This window comes from Salvelinus alpinus, chromosome 24 (genome assembly GCF_045679555.1).
Source record: "Salvelinus alpinus chromosome 24, SLU_Salpinus.1, whole genome shotgun sequence".
In the NCBI taxonomy this organism is placed as follows: domain Eukaryota; kingdom Metazoa; phylum Chordata; class Actinopteri; order Salmoniformes; family Salmonidae; genus Salvelinus; species Salvelinus alpinus.
The window spans coordinates 23208777-23234179 of record NC_092109.1 but is presented as its reverse complement, the minus strand read 5'-3'; the positions used below and the strand labels follow the sequence as shown (position 1 = coordinate 23234179).

General features: G+C 41.9%; 1 protein-coding gene across 1 annotated transcript in view; it reads left to right on the top strand.

The window, feature by feature from the left end:
• The window catches only part of LOC139552344 (arrestin domain-containing protein 1-like), a 53389-nt gene that overhangs the window by 2045 nt on the left and 25941 nt on the right, over positions 1–25403 (top strand). Inside the window, exon 2 of the mRNA XM_071363988.1 lies at positions 22934–23044. Within this exon, the coding sequence (XP_071220089.1) occupies positions 22934–23044 (111 nt within the window). The remainder of the gene's footprint in view (positions 1–22933; positions 23045–25403) is intronic.

The window sequence follows — 25403 nt, the reverse complement described above, 5'->3', positions numbered from 1 at the left end:
TTTAAGTAATACACTCACAGCATTCACATTAGACTTCTAGTGTGAAATCCGTGACCAGACCATGTTATCATCCCTCAATGTGATATATGGCACTTTCTTGTTGAATGAAGGCTCTTTAGGTTAAGAGATTCTGGACCCATTTCAGGCTCTTTCTCAGGCATGACATCACCCTTTAATGTAAATGCCTGTCTATGTGATCAATGACATCATCCTTTTAGATGATGCAATGGCTCCCCTATTTGATTGATGACATCATTATCCATTAAATGCCTTGGCTCTAAATCTAATTAATTACAGAATATTTTAAATGCCCTGGCTGTGACCAGATAAATTGTCTTGATTTCTTTCCAGTAGTAATGCCAGCCATGTTTTTTTAGACTGTGATTGGTGAAACATTAATACCAGACAAATAGGGTCCAGGAGTACTCTGAATTCCTATCACAGGCTGTACCCTCTCCCAATACTCTCACTATCCATCTCAAAACACCAGACAAATAAACCTGTTTTTTGGAGACCCCCAAAAAATCTATTTAGATTAGTGAGAACAGAAAATACAATGTTTTCTGTGTCCACCCCTGATGTTCAGATTCAAATTCAGAATGCCATTGTTCAAATGTATCCCATCTTCTTTTGATATGATTGCTGCTGCCTCATTCTAAACCGATGGTGATATATACCATACTTCCCTGTGTGACAAATGTCAGCACTCTTGTCTTATCTCTCCCACAGAGGTTTGTTCCTCAAGCTTCACTGCCGATTGCTGGAGGGCCACTGCCACCCCTCAGAGAGAAAGGAGGGGAAATTGGTTGAAATTGATCTCTGTCTCCTAGCCACACCATTGTCCGTGAGCTGCCTAGTGCCCACACAATCAGCCTAGTCTCTCCTCTCATTTAGTCAGTCTGCATGAAGTCTGTAAGGCCCCAGGAGACAACGGGTCCTCAAGAGCTTTTTACAATCATTCTGCTGATGTGTAGCCATGTCTATTTGGCTCTAGAGCCAGCCCTAGCAAGCCCTGAATCATGTTGAGGAACTGCATCAGACACTGCATTAACACCAAGTTATTGTATTTCATTCTGTCATCATCACTATATGCAACAGGACTGCTGTGAGGATATTTTAGTAAAGGAGATCAATCGAGTGTGTCGTTTTTGTGGATAAATATGTGTTTTTGTGTGTATACACTCTCTGGCACTACAGTACATACTATTATGTGTATGCTATCCATTACAAGGATGTCTTCATTATGTGAGCTTTATGGATTGGCTCAATAGCTGCCTTGTATCTACATTGTGGTCTGAGTGAGGTGTATACAGTTACCCAGTGTTGTACTGCAACAAATAGAATAGCAAGTACAGTGGCGTCTGCAGCCCATGGTGTGTCTGTTATGGTTAGTATGTAGAGACGGACCTTGAATGATGAGGGAGATTCACTGGCCCACTGTATTATTGATGAAGAGTAGACCATTAGTCTGTATTTCCATTGATTATCTAGCAGAGGAAGACAAACACAAGGGGCGGCAGGTAGCCTAGTGGTTAGAGCATTGGGCCAGTAACCGAAAGGTTGCTGGATCAAATCCCAGACCTGGCAAGGTAAAAAACGGTCATTCTTCCCCTGAGCAAGGCAGTTAACCCACTGTTCCCCGGGTGCTAAAGATGTTGATTATGGCAGTCCCCTGCACCTCTCTGATTCAGAGGGGTTGGGTTAAATGTGGAAGACAGTTCAGTTGAAGGCATTCAGTTGTACAACTGACTAGGTATCCCCCTTTCTCTTTCTTTCTCTTCTCACATTAATAATGCACCTGTTATTACTGTTTGTTATTATTTTGTTGTACATTTATAGCCATATCTAAACATGTTGGGTCTAATTCTTTGCAACTAATTCAGCACAAGTACACACTCACATAAAGGCTAGCTCAGGTAAGCATACACCAAGGTGTTCTGTTTTTCTTTGGTTACATAGCATTCATTCAGTGGCAGGGGAACCCACAGAGTCAATAATAAGACAGTGATCTTCCCTTTATAGATCTGACGTGGTGGCTGTGAGAATCATGGTGTCTATTACATGTATGTTCACTGTACTGCTCTGTGTTGACTGGCTGTCTGTCTTTCCTGGAGCTTCCCCTGAGTGAGCAGCATGGTGGGCCCCAGTCTGAATATGTGACCCGATTCAGGAAACTAGGCATAGGTCACAAGTCACGACTTCACAGGAGAGCAGGTTGAATGGAAAAACAATTTTTATCGAAATGCGTTTTTTTTTGTGTGGCAGAAATGCCTTCTTGAACATGTTAACTTTCATGTGCCTTAAACTTGTATGCCATCTGTAAATACGAATAAAATTGTTAAATTACGAGCCTTGTTGGTTAAGCCACATAAAAAGATAGCAACCTTCCACCTAGTCATGATTGGCTGAGATAATGAGTGGGCTGGACATGCCGAGAGATGAGTTCGGATTGGTCTGCCATATAGAAGGCTTTTGTCTATTTTAGCTGGTCAGTCTGTGTTGGTAATTCTGTCGAACGCTGATTTTTTTTAAATGTAGCTGCATAATGTTTGCTCTCCACTTTCTGGAGGATCGAGTCTTGAAATCAGTGGAATTAGAGTACGATAGCTAAAGAGATGGCGAAAACACCTGTTTCCGGATTACGTCTTAAAACTAAAAGCATTTGTGGCATAGATTCATGACAGGGAGACGCGTCCATCATGCATGATGATGTATACGGGTAAGATAGTCTAGCTAGCTACATTTTCAGATATTACACGTTTCTAATTTTTACAAAGTGGTTTCATTTCAAGCTAAAGTGTATTGTTAGCTAGTGTTAGCTGGCTGGCTCCCTAGCTAACGTTAGGTGGCTGGCTCGTTAGCTAACGTGACGTGATGTGTGTGTGATCTTACATGTTGTTTACCTAGCTACGTTCCTTGTTTACCTAGGTAGCTAGCTACAACACCCGTTGAATATGGCCGGTGTCAGTAAACGGCAGCAAAAAAGCATAATGAAATTGTTGCCAGCAGAGCCGGGTAGGCTGTTTTCATGTTATCCAGAGGTAAACAAATTATCGGCCAGAGCATCAAGTGTGCGCTCTGAACTCAACGAGATGGGTGGGGCTAAAGCTTAAGAGGGTGTGAACGATGCTGAATGGGTGTAGACAAAGAAGAGCTCTCTCACCGAAACACTAAAATGCAATTTTCTCAAAAGTGAGTTGACAAGTTTATCAACTTTCAAAGCAAAGTTACTTTCCCATTGTTCCTCAAATGCAGTAGATTATATACTATTTTGTAGCTCTGAGTCTCTACTTTTATCCAATGTAAAAAACAGAAATGTAAATGTTGCTACATAAGACCGAATCCAGGTGGTGAGTCACATATAGACATCTGATACAGTAAGGTAACACCACTGTATTGATACTGCTGGTTTCATCAGGCTTTGGGAAGCTTGTGGTCAAGATGTATATCATTGACTCACACATTTGATGTCCATTTGACTGTCACTGGAAATGTCCAATGATGAGGCTGGTAGGAAATTAAACTAACATTTCAGGTTAAAACGCCACATCAGTCTGATGAAGTCCCATCAAAGGGCTCTTACGAGAGTTATACGTAAGGGAAGGGTCCAAAAGGGAGGCTGGTTTTCCCCAACCTGACATTTCAGGTGAAAACGCTATCTGATAACCTCTTCCAACTAGGCCAATAAAGAGAAACCAGAAACTCAACAGGTTTTCAGACCCAGTATGGATGGTTGATACTAGCATCTGGTCTGTTGTTCTTTTAAAGGTGCCAGTAATGCCTGTTTGGTTCAACTTTACAAACCTAAGCAGACTGTAAAGAGCAAGGTGGGTTATTAGACCTGGACCTATTCATCCTGTTTGTTTGTGGCTGGCTGATAATGGATGATGCCTGAGCTTGCAGAAAACAGAAACAGACAAACATTTACTGTAACCCAACACTCATGAACCGTAACAGGAACAACTGCACTCATGTCAACAACACTAAAGACACTCTTTACTTTCTCCTGTCATGTGCTGCTTCCATGACTGATTGGCATGTTTCAGTTTGCCTTGCTAGGCCTACAAAACACAAGGCTTTCAAACGCATGTCATTTGGATGGTGCGACTGTGCAAGGTTTTGTTATCACTATCAGTTTGAGCTTTTATGGTTTATTCCCTGGTGACCTGGGAAACCACTAACCAGCATTAACCTTGATGACTCTTCCGTCTCCCCCACTTCAGCAAACACTCCCTGCCTTCCTGGCTGCAAATTGTAGTGAGTCACAAAGAAAGCCTTCCCCACAGGGCCAGAGTCTCAGTTTCTCCATGGTCTGTCTAGATTGAAGGGTTTGACTAAATCATGATATCATCATAGCCCTGAAGTAGTGTGGAGGGAAGGTTGTTGGTGATTAACCTAGATGTATCAGACTCAGGTGGCAAAAGGCCCAAGCATCAGACTTTGATGGGACTACTTACCAAGGGTCAAAAAATATTTATACAATATTGTTTCATGGCAGCCCTAACAGCCACCAACCACTACCTTGGCTTAGATATATGAATTAACCTTTTCTGGCCTGCGTACCCCAACTCCCTCATAAACCCCTAATCTATCAGAATCCCTTGGTGGAATCCCACCCCTTCCTCACCTCACACATCTCCCCCACTCCCTCTTTCTAAGTTAACAGGACTTAGTTCCCTTATTGTAATATTGTAATATTTGCATGGCTAGTGTACTTGGCTCCACTGGAGACATTGGTTTTAGTAGACTTCCTTTCCGCTTGTCTCTTCTGTAATGATCTGTAAGACTTGAAAGGTGTAAGCAATAAGTTAATTCTCATCATTTGACTGGCTTTAACTTGTTCAATCGTTACAGATCCATGAAGTCAGAGGAAAGGATGTACTGGTGACTGCCAAAATAAAGCAAACACCAACATAAAGTGTCTTAATAGGGCATTGGTAGAGTTGGGACGATATGGACAAAAATCCATATTGCAATAAATTGCCTAAATGAATGTGATAACGATAAATAGAAAGATAATTAATGTGCAATAAAAAAAATATATGATCCTTTAAACTACTAGTACTAGTTTGATTGTTGTAGCCATCAATTGTCCCATTAACAGTGACCCATTTTAGCAAACATATTTAATTTCCAACTTCACATTCCTCTAGTAAATGGCTACTTATTGTAATGAACGATATGTGACCGACGGCCTTGATTCGGTCTTATGTGTTTTTTACATTGGATAAAGCAGAGACACAGAGCTACAAAATAGTATATTATACACTGCATTTGAGGAACAATTGGAAAGTAATTCTGCTTTGAAAGTTGATGAACTTGTAACCTCACTTATGCAGTTCTACTAAGCAATATATATATATTTTTAAAGCTACGTTAGACAGGATTACCTACACATACTAACCAGCTCAAATAGACAGAAGCGAGCTATATGGCAGACCAACCTGAACTAATTTCTCGGCATGTCCAGCCCACTCATTATCTCGGCCAATCATGGCTAGCAGGAAAATGTCTGGCTTTTTATGTGGCTAAACCAACTAGGCTCGTAATTTAACAATTTTATTTGTATTTACAGATGGCAGAGATGGAAACTTGAGTCTGAGACTCGGTCTCGAGTTGCACTTAAGTCGCAAAATGACTTGACTCGTGATCAGTTGCCTTGAGACTTGACTTGGATTCTAGATGAGAGACTCGTGAAGTCAGTACTGGGATAAGTTTTTGTTGTACATTCTGTCAGATAACATGGAACACGTCTGAAGTGCTTTGAAAGGCTGGTCATGGCTCACATCAACACCATCATCCCAGAAACCCTAGACCCACTCCAATGTGCATACCGCCCCAACAGATCCACAGATGATGCAATCTCTATTGCACTCCACACTGCCCTTTCCCACCTGGACAAAAGGAACACCTATGTGAGAATGCTATTCATTGACTGTAGCGCAACGTTCAACACCATAGTGCCCTCAAAGCTCATCAATAAGCTAAGGACCCTGGGACTAAACACCTCCCTCTGCAACTGGATCCTGGACTTCCTGACGGGCCGCCCCCAGGTGGTAAGGGTAAGTAACAACACATCCGCCACGCTGATCCTCAACACAGGGGCCCCTCAGGGGTGCGTGCTCAGTCCCTTCCTGTATTCCCTATTCACTCATGACTGCACGGCCAGGCACGACTCCAACACCATCATTACATTTGCTGATGACACAACAGTGGCAGGCCTGATCACCAACAACAACGAGACAGCCTATAGGGAGGAGGTCAGCGACCTGGCCGTGTGGTGCCAGGACAACAACCTCTCCCTCAACGTGATCAAGACAAAGGAGATGATTGTGGACTACAGGAAAAAGAGGACCGAGCACGCCCCCATTCTCATCGACAGGGCTGCAATGGAGCAGGTTGAGCGCTTCACGTTCCTTGGTGTCCACATCACCAACAAACTAACATTGTCCAAGCAGACCAAGACAGTCATGAAGAGGGCACGACAAAACCTATTCCCCTCAGGAGACTGAAAAAGATTTGGCATGGGTCCTCAGATCCTCAAAAGGTTCTACAGCTGCACCATCGAGAGCATCCTGACTGGTTGCATCACTGCCTGGTATGGCAACTGCTCAGCCTCCGACCGCAAGGCACTACAGAGGGTAGTGCGAATGGCCCTGCCATCCAGGACCTCTATACCAGGCCGTGGAAGGAGGCCCTAAAAATTGTCAAAAACTCCAGCCACCCTAGTCATACACTGTTCTCTCTGCTACCGCACGGCAAGCGGTACCGGAGCGCCAAGTCTAGGTCCAAGAGGCTTCTGAACACTGCTACTCTCTGTTGTCATCTATGCATAGTCACTTTAATAACTCTACCTACATGTACATACTACCTCAACTAACCGGTGTCCCAGCACATTGACTCTGTATCGGTACCCCCCTGTATATAGTCTCGCTATTGTTATTTTACTGCTGCTCTTTAATTACTTGTTACTTTTATCTCTTATTCTTATCCATATTTTAAACTGCATTGTTGGTTTTGAGCTCGTAAGTAAGCATTTCACTGTAAGGTGAATGTGACTAATACAATTTGATTTCATTTGAACAGGCGGCATTGTAACACAAAGTCGTTTAATCCAGAGGGCTGGATGTCTTCTTTCTGCAAAAAAATATGCAGACAAGAACGTATTGATTTCAAGTGTTGGCTGTGCCTGCCACCAGTGCCCCAGTGGAGAGAGTGTTTAGTCATGGAGGCCTTCATCATGCACCCTCATCGTGCCAGGCTCAGTGCAAGAACGCTGACAAACTTGATCTTTCTGAAATGTAAACTGTCTGCAACAGAAATGTTCTCCGTCTTAGGGCACAGGATTTAATTTGCTACTTGTTACAGGAAATTTTATTTCTGTTAAATGTCATGGTTAGTAAGTATATTTTAGGAATAAAGGTAATTACTTTTGATATATAGGACACTTTAGTAGTGCAGTTATTGAACAGTTTGGTTTACATTTGGTTTACATTCATACTTGTCATTTATCCTCCCTCACCTACAGATTTTCTGTTTGTGTGACAGAATGAAGTGAAATATAGACCATGTCTGCCACAAAATACCCATGCACTTTAAAATGTTATGTTTGCTTTTTTTCATATCCGTTACAATTACTTTTATTAATGTAAACTGTTTTGATTTAAATAGCGCCTGATGTGCTTTCTTTCATACAATTTGGACTAATGAACAAGAGAGTCTCTTCAAATCATTTACAAGGTTTATAGACCTAACCCACAGCAGGCAGAAAGCAATTTCCAAAAGGGACTTGAGACTTGACTTAGACTTGGCCCTAAAAGACTTGAGACTTGACTTGGACTCTACCTCAAAGACTTGTGAACATCTCTGACAGACGGCATAGAAGTTAGTTATTAAGGCACATGAAAGTTCACATGTTCCAGAAGGCATTTCTGCCAAAAAGCAAATTTTGATAAAACAAAATATTACATTCAAATGGCTCTTGTGTGAAGTAGTGACCTGTGACATATGCCTATTTTCCTGAAACGGGTCACATAGCAGCAAAATACCAGCGATAAGTGATCGGTATGGTCTAGTGTTGTCACAATACCAGAATTTTGACTTCGATACCAGGTTTAGTATCACAATACTCTATACCAGAGGTGGGACCAAGTCACTATTATTCTAGTCACAAGCAAGACTCAAGTCTAGTCCTAAGTAGAACGGGTCAAGACTCGAGTTAAGTCCAAGTGCATTCTAAGAGCAAGTCGAGTCACAAGTTTTCAAGTCAAGTCTTAAATCAAGTTAAAAAAAATCTATACATACAACGACTTGTTCAACTACAAATCTTTGTCTATTTATTGAGGCTATCAGACAGCCCTTTTCATAATTTTTTGTACAACACATTTTGATTAGCCCATGTAAGGTAATTATAAAATAGGGTCCTGGTAGCAGTCATAAGAGCATGAAATCAGCAGAAGGCAGGCAGGTTGACATGCTCAGAGTGTACATTTATTTACAAGTCTTGGTGATCTAAAGGTGAAAGTGCCATATCATACAAAATATACATGTAGATTTAACAAATATACACCGGCAATAGGATTAACCTGTCCTATTTGAACGGACACAGGTAGAGGGCAAGACTGTACATCCTCCCCTTGAAAAACCAAATGGAATCTGTCTAACAGGAGCTCAAACGGTAGGCCTACATTATATAAGCACTTGGCCCCCAGGACCCATACAATTACCCAATTGGCAATTACAACCAATAAACTGGTTCTACAACGTAAAAGGCCATTTCCACACATTGTTGCATTGGTGCATTTGTCTTAATCAGACTTAATGATTATTAATGATATTTCAACACAATGCATACATAGAACAATAAGTTTCTCTTATTCAACATTCGGACTCCAAAGCGTGGATTACAGGCCACGTAGCATATCTCTGTGCACACTGAGGCACGTGTGATTCTATTTCGCACAGCCAGAGGACACAGACGTACGGAACTCTGAACTATGGTGCGTCTTTGCCACAATAAGAATTAATTTTAACCAAATTCCAAATGCAAGCTTCATAAGTAAATGATCAATTTCAAGCAATTGTTACTTCCTAAAATACCAGTAGGCCTATGCTAGTAATTATTGACCAATTGCTGATGGGCTTGCAATGTAAACAGTTAATATTCTTGATCAGCCCAAAAATGTTGATACTGCATATTTGTTTATTATGGCAATCCTCTCTTCCTATAATTTGACTTTTGCGCTGAACCCAATCCTATAGCTGTACAGCAAATCAGCAATCTGTTCGCTAGCTTGCCACCAGACCTGTATTGATTGACAGTTTGCTGGTCCAGTCAGAGTCCCAATCTGTTGCAGGCTTTTTGTAAGAGCGATGGTGCGGCTACTGTCTCTGGCTGTGTGTAGAGTAATCCACGTAGACTCTGTGCTACAAAATGAGTAACAAAACATTACCAAACCTGGCCAGATAAGATCAAGTCATCAGTCTCAAGTCAATGTCGAGTCCCAAGTCTTAAAGCTCCAAGTCAAGTCTCAAGTTGTATTATTTTCTGTCAAGTCGAGTCTCAAGTCATCAAGTTTGTGACTCGAGTCAGCCTCGAGTCCATGTCATGTGACTCGAGTCCACAACTCTGCTCTATACCATCACGATACTCGTTACCAAAACGATACCACGGCAAAAAAAGAAGGCGTATTAGCCAAAGTCAGAGAATGGCACTTGATCCAGACAGATATTTTGAGTTCATTATTACATTTGAAATGTTATTTTTTTTATTAATGAATCAATTATACAATCATACAATCAATTTGACATTTTTTTTTTTACTACATAACATAAGGGTAATCATTTATTTGAATAGTAAATCTCGAGTCTATTAATGAACTAGGTAAATCAAGATGTAGCCTAGGCTTATTCACAATACAGGTGAATGCATATTCAATAGGAGTGCATGCATTGAGTTATTGAGCTTGTTTTGCTTAATTTCATGGGGCTACAGAGGAAAAACAGTCTGTTCCCTTCCATTTGGGACTTATTTTATTGTACTGATCAACAGCTTTTCAATAGAAGAATCAACCCTTTCTTTTATGAAAGTGCGCACTGTTTCTATACGTTATTCTCATGCACAGAAGATGATATTGAGAGATGTGAGGCAGGGGAGATGAAGAAAATTGTATAATGTTTTTGGTGACAATCAACTTTGAAATCAGCAATATTTTGCATTATCACTGTTTTGTACTATGGTAGTGAATTGATGTTAGCTTCAGCTGTAAGCTAGCAAGGAAAGTTGACCTACAAAGCTTGAAGCTACCGGTGTGTTCTGGCCTGTAATGCTAATGGTCATTGTTGTGCGAACAGTAATTAAGTTTCAAAAAATGTACATGCCCTGTAGCATTATTCAAGTGTGTTAACTTCTATGCAACATAAGTGACGATACAGCCCAGACTCCAAGGGAGTGCAGTCATTCCTCAGGACAGGCTACAGCTAGCAATGAGTAAGTGGAGCAGGCATGGAGCAGGCACGGTGATAGACAGACTTGATCCTCTCTCAAATCAGCACACAACGTGAGACACATTTGACAGAAGTAACAAAAGTAGCAAAAATTCTAGTACCGAACCCGTTTCTCACAAAGTTTCAGTATACCGTGCAACACTAGTATGGTCAATGTGGCTAATTTTCGGTTTATCGTCCCAGCTCTAGGCGTTGGGCCAGCACGAGCAGCCAGAACAGCTTCAATGCGCTTAGGCATATATTCTACAAGTGTCTGGAACTCTATTCGAGGGATGTGACACCATTCTTCCACAAGATGGTGGTGGCTCAAGAATCTCCCATAAGTGTTCCATTGGGTTGAGATCTTGTGACTGAGACACACATACACACACTCTTTTAACCCTCCATGCTCTTTTGTGAGACCCCTCTTTCAAAGTTACTGAGATCTCTTCTAGCCATGGTAGCCAAAATAATGGGCAAGTGTTTCCTTTATTTTGGCAGTTACCTGTAGCTTGTCTAGAGATCAAAACCCTTCCTGGGTGGAGATGGATGAGTCACCTACCACTTGTACATTGTGTAAGAGACAGAGACATTGGTTTCCTGCTTAGAGATACAGATTACATTTTGATTGTCATTATCTACACACCAAGTGGATTTTCCAGTTAGCGTGTGCTGTTCTCTGTTGTTAACTTGATATAATGTGACAGGCATTTAGCCTGGTGTTGTATTGTTTGTTAAGGCTGTATGAGCTCACAAAACGATCTGGTTTCCTGTAACCCTCATGATAACAAGGATCCAAACATTGATCAAGCCTTGGAATGATTGTCTTGAAAGGCCAGGGTTCACCCATCCTTGGAGACAGAGGCCCTTGTAGACAGAAGGGATGGGAGAGGTTGTGTTGGGGGTGGTGTGGAGCTGGAAGATTGTCTGGAATGTCACACATTCCACAGTTAACAGAACCACTCTCTACTGCTGGACACAGAATGGGTGGTTTGATGAATCTGAGCTGACTACACAACACACAAGACCACTGTACACTGAGTGTATAATAACCACTATCACCTGAGACAGGTAAGCAAGCCAGCAGCTGTCTTGTGTGTGTGTGTGAGGGTAATGTGTTGGTTACCATGACACCAACTCTGATCAATGGCCACTGGAGAGAGGGGGTTTCTACCTTCCCCCTTCACCTCTCCACCTGTGATAGCCCTCCCCTCTCCTCCCCCTCTCCTCAAAACAAAGGCTCATCTTGCCTCAGGAGTCTCTTCATCTCCATCTAGTTTACATCATGTCACACAACAGTTTATGCTACTTGTATTTTTTTGTATGGTAATGGATTCATGCTCGAAATTCATTTATCAGGTCACACATTTCTTTATTTGACCTAGTTTGCTATATGTCAGATCAAGTGGCAAAATTCCCAACCTGGCCCAATTCCATCATGGCTACCTAATTATCCCCCTCATTCCGAATTGGCATATATCACTCCTCACCTCTCCACCTGATAGCTGATGTGTAGGGAGTGTTCTGGCACAAAAATGGTCACCGTGCATTTGGGGTGAAGTGAGTTTCTCCCTACTAAGTGCTTTGACTATCCATGTTGGTAGAAAGCACTATATAAATCCAATCTATTATTATTATTATTAAGTTGAGTATTTAAGGATTCAACGCAACATGACCCAAACTGACATGGTTATTTCCTATTGGTGCACGTGGGTAAATACAAGAGTAACAACATTCACCCATTTTTGAACTTCTCAGGATTCTAAGAAATGCTTTGAGGTAGTAGTTGAAGTAGTTGAACTAATTTGATGAGTATTTGAACAGGCCTTTACATAGACACACATTGATGTGCATAGACTTCACAGATTTCCTCAAATTACAATCTACTTCTTCCACAATAATTCAGCAGATCCTCCAACTCAACAATGTGTAACATAATTAGTATTTGATTTAAACTGATTTTTGCAAGATACTACGAGGCAACAAACCAGTTTGTACAGTAGGCTATACATAGGATTATCTCATATGGCCTATATAAAACTAATTCCAAAGGCTCAAAGATTAACATTATAGACAAAAGTCTAATGGCAATCAGTCACAATCAACAATTAGAAAAACTGTGCCTTTTTGATGGACGATTTAACATATACTCATCGTGCTGCTGTGCCTTATCTGTATGTACACAATCAAAGCAGATGTCCCCATATTGCAAATAAATCCCTCTGAAAGGCAAGGCAGGGTTTAGGCCTACCTCTGGCTCTTATTTTAACTCTGCAGTATGGTTGGAGGAAATGTACAAGACCTATACAAAGTCTTAAAAGGAGAGCGAGGATGCCAAGAGTAGCCGACTCTACAGTTTTGTTACATGGTTTGTAATGGCTCGGCTGTGGGCCAGACTGGCTCAGACAGAGGATGCTTGGTAGGGAAATGTGTGGAGGAGAACTGCAAACTCTTCCAATAATATACAGTGCATTCGGAAAGTATTCAGACCCCTTGACTTTTTCCACATTTTGTTACGTTACATCCTTATTCTAAAATGTATTAAATCGTTTTTCCTCCTCATCAATCTACACACAACACCCCATAATGACAAATCAAAAACAGAAATATTTTATAAAAAAAAAAAAAATGAAATATAAAATGTACATAAGTATTCAGACCCTTTACTCAGTACTTTGTTGAAGTACCTTTGGCAGCGATTACAGCCATGAGTCTTCTTGGGTATGACGCTACAAACTTGGCACACCTGTATTTGGGGAGTTTCTCCCGTTTTTTCTTTGCAGATCCTCTCAAGCTCTGTCAGGTTGGATGGGGAGCGTCGCTGCACAGCTATTTTTAATTTTTTTATTATTTTTTATCTATTTAATTTTACCCCCTTTTTCTCCCCAATTTTGTGGTATCCAATTGTTAGTAATTACTATCCTGTCTCATCGCTACAACTCCCGTACGGGCTCGGGAGAGACGAAGGTCGAAAGCCATGCGTCCTCCGAAACACAACCCAACCAAGCCGTACTGCTTCTTAACACAGCGCGCATCCAACCCGGAAGCCAGCCGCACCAATGTGTCGGAGGAAACACCGTGCACCTGGCGACCTTGATTACAAGGATATCCCTACCGGTCAAACCCTCCCTAACCCGGACGACGCTAGGCCAATTGTGCGTCGCCCCGCGGACCTCCCGGTCGCGGCCGGCTGCGACAGAGCCTGGGCGCGAACCCAGAATCTCTGGTGGCACAGCTAGCGCTGCGATGCAGTGCCCTAGACCACTGCGCCACCCGGGAGGCCTGCACAGCTATTTTTATGTCTCTCCAGAGATGTTCGATCGGGTTCAAGTCCAGGCTCTGGCTGGGCCTCTCAAGGACATTCAAAGACTTGTCCCGAAGCCACTCCTGCGTTGTCTTGGCTGTGTGCTTAGGGTCGTTGTCCTGTTGGAAGGTGAACCTTTGCCCCAGTCTGAGGTCCTGAGCGCTCTGGAGCAGGTTTTCATCAAGGATCTCTCTGTACTTAGCTGCATTCATCTTTCACTCGATCCTGACTAGTCTCCCAGTCCTTGCCGCTGAAAAACATTCCCAATGCATGATGCTGCCACCACCATGCTTCACCGTAGGGATGGTATTGGCCAGGTGATGAGCGGTGCCTAGTTTCCTCCAGACGTGACTCTTGGCATTCAGGCCAAAGAGTTCAATCTTGGTTTCATCAGACCAGAGAATCTTGTTTCTCATGGTCTGAGATTCCTTTAGGTGCCCTTTGGCTCTTATGTGCCTTTTACTGAGTTGTGGCTTCCGCCTGACCACTCTACCATAAAGGCCTGATTGGTGGAGTGCTGCCGAGAAGATTGTCCGTCTGGCCGTCATTGTAAATAAGAATTTGTTCTTAACTGACTTGCCTAGTTACATAAAGGTTAAAAATAAATAAACATGGACAGGACTAAGGAGTTTAGAAAATGTGATGAGTTGTTCGCTTCCTGGACCAAACCTCACACGGGTAAAGCGCTCACTAAACAACACCTTTCCAACTAGGAGATGCTACCTTTTATAGGGTAGGAGGGATGCCCCTCTCTGATGCACACTTCTCGATGTCCAGCCAATCATGGCTGGCATAGTGCAATGAAGGCTTCTGATGAACACAGTGGTGGTGTATTCCATAGTGAAATACCTCACTTATCCTATCAGAGAAACAGGGTAACAGTGCTAAAGTCATAGCCTAAAGTTTTCACTCTGGGTGCTCCTGCAGTAGCACCGTGCCCAGACCCCAAACATTTCCCCCCAATTAGGCTCAGGTCCAGTCAGACGTCATGACCTGAGGAGGGCCGCATGCTGTCTGCATCAGAGTTTACCCTGCCCCTGCCATGCAGCAGCTCTGAGCAGCATACCGCCAGCTAGAGTTTGGTTATCCCCAAAGAGCACATAATGATATCAGTGGAAATCAGCAGAGATTAAGAAGGGGGATGGATGTCTGTTCTGCCCCTTCTTTTATGGCCAGTCAGCAGTCAGAGATGAGGAGTCAGGCATGAGCACTTACTGACCACTATACTCTCAATTAGAGCTAGGATTATAAACAGAAAGTTACCGACATTGCCTTCCTCTTACCGAAGCATTTTGCATAAGCCAGTAATTTTCTTTGATTTTGCAATACATTCCTGTAGATTATTCTAAAACCATTAGCCTATTTGATCAACAGTAATAGCCTATGCGTTATTTTTATTCCTGCTATGAAAGTATCTGCCTGTCCACGTTTTTCTGTCGGCTGCTGTGTGAGCAAGCCACTTGGACTCCCTCTCATTGTGAGCATGGAGAAGTGAGAGATGCATTCTGAGAAGTGACTGACCGGCTCGATCTTATGTAGCAAAATTTGAAATTGTGTTTTTTACATTAGATTAAAGTAGAGACTCAGAGCTAGAAAATGGTATATCATATACTACAGTTGAGGAACAAAAAGTCAGTAATTCTGCTTTGAAAGTTGATAAACTTGTAACCAAATTTTTTTGGGGAAAATGGCCCTTGAATGTTTTGGTACACCTTTAGTATTAGAGAGCTCTTCTTTGTCTTCACCCATTCAGCATCGTTCACACTTGTCTCTTAACTTCTCTAGGGTAGGGGGCAGCATTCGGAATTTTGGATGAAATGCATGCCCAAATGAAACTGCCTGCATCTCGGGCCCAGAATATATGATATGCATATAACTGGTAGATTTGGATAGAAACACTCTAAAGTTTCCAAAACTGTTAAAATAGTGCCTGTGAGTATAACAGAACTGATTTGGCAGGCAAAACCCTGAGAAAAATCCATTCAGGAAGTAGTTTTTTTTGTTGTTGTTGTAGTTTTCTTTTCAATGCCAATACAGTATCCATTGACTTAGGACTCAAAAGTTTCTATGCCTTCCACTAGATGTCAACAGTCTTCAGAAAATGTTTCAGGCTTGTATTCTGAAAAATGAAGAAGTAAGAGCAGTCTGAATGAGTGGACCCTGCCGTGTCACAGAGCTTTTTCCTGCGCAAGACCGAGAGAGTGCGTTTCTTGTTTACATTTTATATTGACGACGTTATTGTCCGGTTGAAATATTATTGATTATTTAGGCTAAAAACAACCTGAGGTTTGAATATAGACATCGTTTGACATGTTTCTATGAACTTTACAGATACAATTTGGATTTTTTTGTCTTTCTGTTTTTACTTTGTTTGAGCCTGTGCATTACTGAAGAAAACGCGCAAACAAAACTGAGGTTTTTGGGTATAAAGAGACTTTATCGAACAAAAATAACATTTATTGAGTAAATGAATGTCTGCTGAATGCAACCATATGTAGATCATCAAAGGTAAGGGATTAATTTGATCTCTATTTCTAAATTGTGTAACTGTTCTACCTGGCTGGCTACTGTTTGTAATGATTTGTCTAGTGGGCTATGTTCTCATAATCGTAATGTATGCTTTCGCCGTAAAGCATTTTAAAAATCTGACATCGTGGTTGGATTCACAAGCAGTTAATCTTTAAACCTATGTAAAATATGTTTTATTTTCTGAATTTTTATAATGAGTATTTCTGTATTTGAATTTGGCGCCCAGCAGTTTCACTGGCTGCTGTAGAGGTGGGATGCTACCGTCTCACGTGCCCAAGAGAGGTTAAGCCTTAGCCCCACCCAGCTCTTTAAGGAGACACATGTGAGGCCATGTACTAAACAACCAAATATTTCAAGACTAAAGGCTGGTTTATACTACGGGTGTGTTCATATATTCAATCTAGAGTGCTATAGAGTGCTATAGTGTGCTCAGAGTGCGCTCTGGTCGTTCGTAAACTCAGAGCTTTGTCACATTGTCCATTCATAAACACAGAACTTTCAGAGCTCACACTGGACACTCTGGCCGAGGAGTAGGGTTGATTGAGCGTTCTGACCTAACAACAGCAGTCAAGCACCCAAGCTAACTGGCTAACGTTGGCTAGCTACTTCCAGACACAAATGAGGGAACAGTTCACTCTGACCATTTTACTAGCCCTAGCAGAGCAGGTTAGGCTGTTTTTAAGTTATACAGAGCGTTGGTGACTACAACTGTGCTGCTGGCAACAATTTAATTACACTTTTTTGCCAACCTTTACTGACCAGTTCAACGGGTGTTGAGTGTTCGAAAATTCGTAAATTTGTCAGTTATTCTGCGCTCTGGCACACTCAGACGAGTGCTTTGAAATCGGAGTAGATAGCCAGAGCGAATTTACCAGCTATGTCTTTCGACAGTTGTCGCAGTGACATCATGAACATTCTATTGAAATGGTTACTTGCATAGTGGAGTCTTTTGTTTAGACACAATGAACCATAATTCCAACTCATAACGTTACTACCCTGCATGAATCTGCAGGTAAATAACCAACCAGGTTCAATGTTAGCTAGCTAGCAATGCAAATGGCTCTGAGATACGAATAATATTACTACACAGCCAGCCAGCCAGCTAACATTAGCTAGCTTGCTGAAAGCAAGAGGCTCTCTAATTGTTTGCAGCTCTTTAAGATTTAATGAGGATAGTGAGCAGGGCATTGGATTACTGGAGTGTAAGGATGGGAAATGTTGAGAATGACTAAGTACGGGTGATCTCTGCCCTGCTAATGGGCCTCATGTAAAACTGTAGGCTACAGGTTTTCATTGGTGTTGTAACTTTAAAAGGGATGTGTGCTGTGAATAGGAACATTCAAGTAGCTGTGGTCCCGTGTGGCTCAGTTGGTAGAGCATGGCGCTTGCAACGCCAGGGTTGTGGGTTCATTCCCCACGGGGGGACCAGGATGAATATGTATGAACTTTCCAATTTGTAAGTCGCTCTAAGATAAGAGCGTCTGCTAAATGACTTAAATGTAAATGTAAGTAAAGTGAAGGTGGACAGATCTCAACAGGGAGTATCAAGTATTCAGCTTTCTCTCTTGTTGCAAACACCATTCTTTATTTAGGGGAAGTCAGCATGGATTTGGCTCCTTGAAAGGTTCTACCCTTTTTTATCTAAGGATGCTTAATCTTATGTGAACTTATGTGTATATGTGTGGGTGTGTATGCTACTGTTGACATCACGTGGACCTCTAAGACTCTGAGAACATCCATGGAATATTCCTCCTGGTCTCCCAATAAATTCAGCAGACCTTTTTAATCTGCTCATTAATACTCCTGATCTAGCTGTGATGAAATACCAGCCTCTGGACAGACACAATCCTCCCCTTGTCTGAGCCACAGTTCCGCTCCTTGTTTTGGCTGGAGGAAAATGAGCTACCTCTGTCTTTTATTGTTCTCTTGAATACCAGACCTTAAACAAACCCACTGTAGCTCCTCTGTTTTCAGCCCCACCAGTTGAAACCCTTCTAAGGGTGCTCGTAAACAAGGAAATACCATTATCAGCCCAAAGTTAGCAGTCTGTCTTTTGTTTTCCCTGCCATCTTCCCTGCCATCTTTCCTGGCCCACACGCTGACTCATTGTTGCCATGCAGGGATGTCACTAGGGGTCATGTTCTCTAACTGAATGACTTCATATCATGGCCCTGATTGGTTGGACTGTCAGGGCAACCCTCTATCTGTTACCGAGGAGATTTCTTCCCAACAAGATATTTGCATTGCCCACCTAGGCATGTACCAAAATATTAACTAGGCCAATAACATTAACCAAAGGTTTAAACAGCCATGTCAAATCACAGGAACTCTAGGATCTATAGTCCCGTGTAGCTAAATTGGTAGAGCATGGCACCAGGGTTGTCGGTTCGATTCCTACGGGGGACCAGTATGAAGAAAGTATTAAAATGTATGCAGTCACTACTGTAAGTCGCTCTAGATAAGAGCGTCTGGTAAATGACTAAAATGTCAAATGTTTGAAAGTTCGAAAGAACAGACACATTACAAACAGTAATGCAATATTGCATAACAGTTTCTATGAAAGTGTGCCCTCAAAGACATTCCTGTGGGAAGAGGAGAAAGGATGTAATGTCAGGTATAATAGGTCCTAGACAAAATGTCCTTCAAACCTACACAAAGAAGTGAGGGGAAGAAAATGTGAACTATTCTAAGCTCTCAACCAAGGGATAAGGAGTGCTTATAATTAGAGGTCGACCGATTAATCGGCATGGCCGATTAATTAGGGCCGATTTCAAGTTTTCATAACAAAGGGGTAATCTGCATTTTTGGACGCCAATTATGGCCGATTACATTGCACTCCACGAGGAGACTGTGTGGCAGGCTGACCACCTGTTACGCGAGTGCAGCAAGGAGCCAAGGTAAGTTGCTAGCTAGCATTAAACTTATCTTATAAAAACAATCAATCTTAACATAATTACTAGTTAACTACACTTGGGTGATGATATTACTAGTTTAACTAGCTTGTTCTGCGTTGCAAATAATCAATGCGGTTCCTGTTAATTTATCATCTAATCACAGCCTACTTCGCCAAACGGGTGATGATTTAACAAGCGCATTCGCGAAAAAAAATCGCTGTCGTTGCACGAATGTACCTAATCATAAACATCAATGCCTTTCTTAAAATCAATACACAATTATATATTTTTAAACCTGCATATTTAGTTAAAATAAATTAATGTTAGCAGGCAATTTTAACTAGGGAAATTGTGTCACTTCTCTTGCGTTCTTTGCAAGCAGAGTCAGGGTATATGCAGCAGTTTGGGCCGCCTGGCTCTTTGCAAACTGTGTGAAGACCATTTCTTCTTAACAAAGACCGTAATTAATTTGCCATAATTTTAAATAATTATGACATAACATTGAAGGTTGTGCAATGTAACAGCAATATTTAGACTTATGGATGCCACCCGTTCGATAAAATACGGAACGGTTCTGTATTTCACTGAAAGAATAAACGTTTTGTTTCCGGATTTGACCATATTAATGACCTAAGGCTCGTATTTCTGTCTGTTTATTATATTATAATTAAGTCTATGATTTGATTTTTGATCGAGCAGTAAGCATTCATTCAAACAGCACTTTCCTGCGTTTGCCAGCAGCTCTTCGCAATGCTTGAAGCACAGTGCTGTTTATGACTTCAAGCCTATCAACTCCCGAGATTAGGCTGGCAAAACTATAGTGCCTATAAGAACATCCAATAGTCAAAGGTATATGAAATACAAATGGTAGAGAGAGAAATAGTCCTATAATTCCTATAATAACTATAACCTAAAACTTATTAACAGGGAATATTGAAGACTCATGTTAAAAGGAACCACCAGCTTTCATAGGTTGTCATGTTCTGAGCAAGGAACTTAAACATTGGCTTTTTTACATGGCACATATTGCACTTTTACTTGCTTCTCCAACACTGTGTTTTTGCATTATTTAAACCAAATTGAACGTTTCATAATTTACTTGAGACTAAATATGTTTTTATTTATGTATTATATTAAGTTAAATTAAAAGTGTTCATTCAGTATTGTTGTAATTGTCATTATTACAAATATATATATAAAAATCGGCCGATTTATTTGGTATCGGCTTTTTTGGTCCTCCAATAATCGGCATCGGTAACGGCGTTGAAAAATCGTAATCGGTCGACCTCTACTTATAATACAACCATCCATGTTTGTCAAGGTCCTGATCATATGAACACTTCCAGTACTGGAGTAGCCTACGCTGGCTGATCCTTTTGGGATCAGCTTTAATCTGTATCCTGTGAACGGGGAGAATAAACTTTGAAAATTGAGCCGGTGTTCTCCACGCCTACTGACATGTTTCTCCGACACTTATTGAACCGTGGAATAGGCCTTGGAAGGACTCCAGCGTATTGGAGTGAACACAAAGACAGACACTGAGTCAGAACTCTCTCTAGTCTCTCCTCTCTCCTCTCTCCCAAACAGCAATGCATTCTCTGATAGTTTGTTGTGTTTGTTTGATGCCCAGAGGTTGTAAATACTTCATGGGTGGTCTGGTAAGGGATGGCTCAAGACTGCTAAACTACTGTTAACATTACTATGTGTGAGTGATTCTTGTAGGCACTGTTGGTAGGTGTATGAAGGCATATAGTTCTGCTGACACAGGAAGTCATGTGCTGCCTGACAGTCAGTCTGTCTGCTGTTGTGGTGGGGTTAGCAGATTAGAGATAGCTAGCTAACTCTACTGTCACCAGTGGAGGGGAGCCATCTTCTACTTGTGTATGTCGCTCGGTCACACAGTCCATAACTGCGCAGTGTCATATGCTACCACTTCCATCCCCTGTACAGATCTCTCCATCTCTGACCTCTCTCTCTCCCTCCATTTCTGACAATGTGAGGCCATGAGGGAACATGATGCTATAAGGGAGGAGGAGCGTGACCTTGTGTGAACATGGTGTTCCACTGCACATTATCAAAAGGTTTCAATTCTGAGAGATATGGACAGAGTCAGACAGAGCTCTGACTACAGGGAAAGGGGGATATCTAGTCAGTTGTAAAACTGAATGCATTCAACTGAAAAATCTCTGAATCAGAGCGGTGCGGGGGGCTGCCTTAATCAACATCCATGTCATCAGCGCCCGGGGAACAGTGGGTTAACTGCCTTGCTCAGAACGACAGATTTTTATCTTGTCAGCTTGGGGATTCGATCCAGCAACCTTTCACTTACTGGCCCAACGGTCCTACCCGCCAGGCTACTTGCTTCTCCTACAGCCATTGACATGTGCTGTAATGCAGTGCTGTGTGGTGAATTGGGCTTTAGAAAATCCCCCAGGCTTACCCAACCAGAACTTTTTTTACAGAATGGATATTTCTAACAATCATTGGACACAAAATGGTCCCCATTCGAAAACTGGTTTCATATGAATATTGGCGAACACTGATACTGTTTCTTCGCTGTTTCCTCCACCCTCTCCATCTGTTAACTACACAATACAATCAAGTGTCTGTTTTGTTTGATTATTAACAACCAAGAGAGAATAGAGCCACTCTGCCCAGCAGCAGCAGCCGCCGCTAATGACCAAATTTAACCCATTGTGCTTTTTACAGCCAAACACATGACTGGCTCAACTGTTCTGGGGAACTACTGTAAGCTTCATATTGTAAAATAATGTGACCAATGAAATTAAGGATGGAATCTGCTTTATCTCCTAACATATTGCACAAGTTGACTCTACGTATTTATTAGCTTAAAAAGTAGCCTCAAATGTATTGAAAACTTCAAAGAAATCGTTTTGGAAAAACCATCCTGTGGATTTTTACAAATACCCGATATACGATTTACCGCTCAAGCCTAGTATGGAACTCAACACAGCGGTCCTTAAACCACACAGAGCCTCTCCATACATCACGTCACATGTGTTGTGTCTGCTGTGTGCGGTGTGATCATGATTGTCACTCTCAGATCCCTCTGAGGATCACACTAACCCTCTGGGGAGAGATAGGAGCTTATCATAGATTAGTAGTGGCTGCATGTATGCTACATCATTAAACATGATAAAAAATCTCCTGGAACACGTCTAGGTTGACCTTTACTTTCATAATGATAATATTACCCAGAAAAGTTCGGGTTCATCTGAAGTTTGATGTAGAGTCTGCCTATCCCGATAGGGCAAGGGTGGCTGGCTTACCGGATATAGGCTAGCAATTGGAATTTACTTGCATTAGCTTCTTAGTAACATATTCAATAGCCCCATCGAACAGGTGAGTGGTGAGGCTATTCCAGTCTATGATACAGATCACTCTACAAACCCCTCGCTATTGAATATTTAGTGCTGCTATTTTTACACAGCACAGTGAGCACACCAGGGCCAAGGGTTTCATTTAAAGGGGTTCATGTTGAACATGTGGCTTCCTGTCAACAGCAAAACATATTTATAGACGCCATTCATTGAAAACTCTGCTATTTGGTGTTTATAGCATCCATATGTGTTGTTTTTTTTGTACCAGCTCATGACAGATAGAACATCTCATAATGGAAACACCCATTTTTAGAGAACTATGAATGATAGACAAAGTTAGTTAACTGCACAGTTGATTGAATCTTTTCTTTCCATTCCAGCCATTAAGGTGAACTGCCTGGGATCATGTGGGGTCTCCAACAAAATGAACGACACGTCGTGGACACTGGAAGAGCAATACTTCAGCAGCACACTGTCTGTAGCTGACAAAGGTGAGGATTATGGAAGCCATTTTGGGGCTACTGATACAAAATATATAGAGTATAACGTATAGAATGAGAATCTAAATAGATGCTGGTCGAGTTGCAGCCCTCTTCATCTCTGTTGAATTATAAAATGCTGTGACGTGTATGATAATGTAGCATTCTGCCGCTCGATTAGGTTTTTGGCCTAAAGGGTGGTTTTGCACTTTTTATAGTGGTGATCATTCTGAAGTATAATTACAATTTTACACACCTCTTGAGACAAAATACTGAAACTGCCAATCAGCTGAAATAATAGGTCCCTGCAGGGGTGTTCCTGTACTAAATGTTCTGTCTGCGAACATGGTTGTACCTAACAATTGCTGATAAAGAGAAGGGATGTGCTGTGCTCCACAGAACCCGTCTGTTTGTCTCCCGATTGTCTTGTGGTGGTGTTCTGGCGTAGAACATTCATAGTCATTTACTCTGTGTTATTCTGTAATTGTCACGCCCTGATCTGTTTCACTTGTCCCTGTGATTGTCTCCACCCCCGCCAGGTGTCGCTTATTTTCCCCAGTGTATTTATCCCTGTGTTTCCTGTCTCTCTGTGCAAGTTCGTCTTGTATGTTTCCAAGTCAACCAGCGGTTTTCCCGTTCTCCTGCTTTTTGCATTCTCCTTTTTCTAGTCCTCCCAGTTTTGACCCTTGCCTGTTTCTGGACTTTGTACCCACCTGCTTGACCATTCTGCCTGCCTTGACCAAGAGCCTGTCTGCCACTCTGTACCTCCTGGACTCTGATCTGGTTTGGACCTTTTTGCCGGTCCACGACCATTCTCTTGCCTACCCCTTTGGATTAATAAACATTGTAAGACCCCAACCATCTGCTTCCTGTGTCTGTATTTGGGTCTCGCCTTGTGCCTTGATAGTAATGTATCAAGTATTTCATGTACACTGTAATTGTTTTGAGTGTTAATTAATTTATGAGTAATACATTCTATTAGTTGAATTGAGTAAATGCGTTCCTCGTTTTACAGAGTAATTCTTTGATTGACTATACGCTTATAATTTAGTAGGTCTATTGATAGTTGTTAATTACACTATACACATAGCTCATGCTTGGGTACCACCTTGACATCTATGATCTGCTTGCCTCTAAATGAATGCTAGAAAATTGGTTGCTAGGATTAGCTATATGTATCTAGTCTCTTAATAATCGCATAACGGTGCAAGTTAGACACATGTTCATTATAGTCATACTGAGAGGCCTTAATGAAGAACCCAGTTATGTTGCTTCCTGTGAGCAACAGGTGCACCTTTTTTGTTTATTATTAGTATTATTTTGAAGCTCTTATAGAAAACAGCAGAAAATGTATGTAAATAATGATTGTGAAAAAAGAAAGAAGCATTACTACAATGTGACGTCATCTATAAATATGGGTGACGAAGGCTGCTGCCAAAACGCATCTGTTTGTCCTGACCTCTGTTAAGAAGGCATTAAGGACAGCTTATTTCCATCTATGTAACATTGCAAAAATCAGAAATTGTCTGTCCAAAAATGATGCAGAAAAATTTATCCATGCTTTTGTTACTTCTAGGTTAGACTACTGCAATGCTCTACTTTCCGGCTACCCGGATAAAGCACTAAATAAACTTCAGTTAGTGCTAAATACGGCTGCTAGAATCCTGACTAGAACCCAAAAATTTGATCATATTACTCCAGTGCTAGCCTCCCTACACTGGCTTCCTGTTAAGGCAAGGGCTGATTTCAAGGTTTTACTGTTAACCTACAAAGCGTTACATGGGCTTGCTCCTACCTATCTTTCCGAGTTGGTCCTGCCGTACATACCTACATGTACGCTATGGTCACAAGACGCAGGCCTCCTAATTGTCCCTAGAATTTCTAAGCAAACAGCTGGAGGCAGGGCTTTCTCCTATAGATCTCCATTTTTATGGAATGGTCTGCCTACCCATGTGAGAGACGCAGACTCGGTCTCAACCTTTATGTCTTTACTGAAGACTCATCTCTTCAGTAGGTCATATGATTGAGTGTAGTCTGGCCCAGGAGTGTGAAGGTGAACGGAAAGGCTCTGGAGCAACGAACCTCCCTTGCTGTCTCTGCTTGGCCGGTTCCCCTCTCTCCACTGGGATTCTCTAACCCTATTACAGGGGCTGAGTCACTGGCTTACTGGTGCTCTTTCATGCCGTCCCTAGGAGGGGTGCGTCACTTGAGTGGGTTGAGTCACTGACGTGATCTTCCTGTTTGGGTTGGCGCCGCCCCTTGGTTTGTGCCGTGGCGGAGATCTTTGTGGGCTATATTCGGCCTTGTCTCAGGATTGTAAGTTGGTGGTTGAAGATTTCCCTCTAGTGGTGTGGGGGCTGTGCTTTGGAAA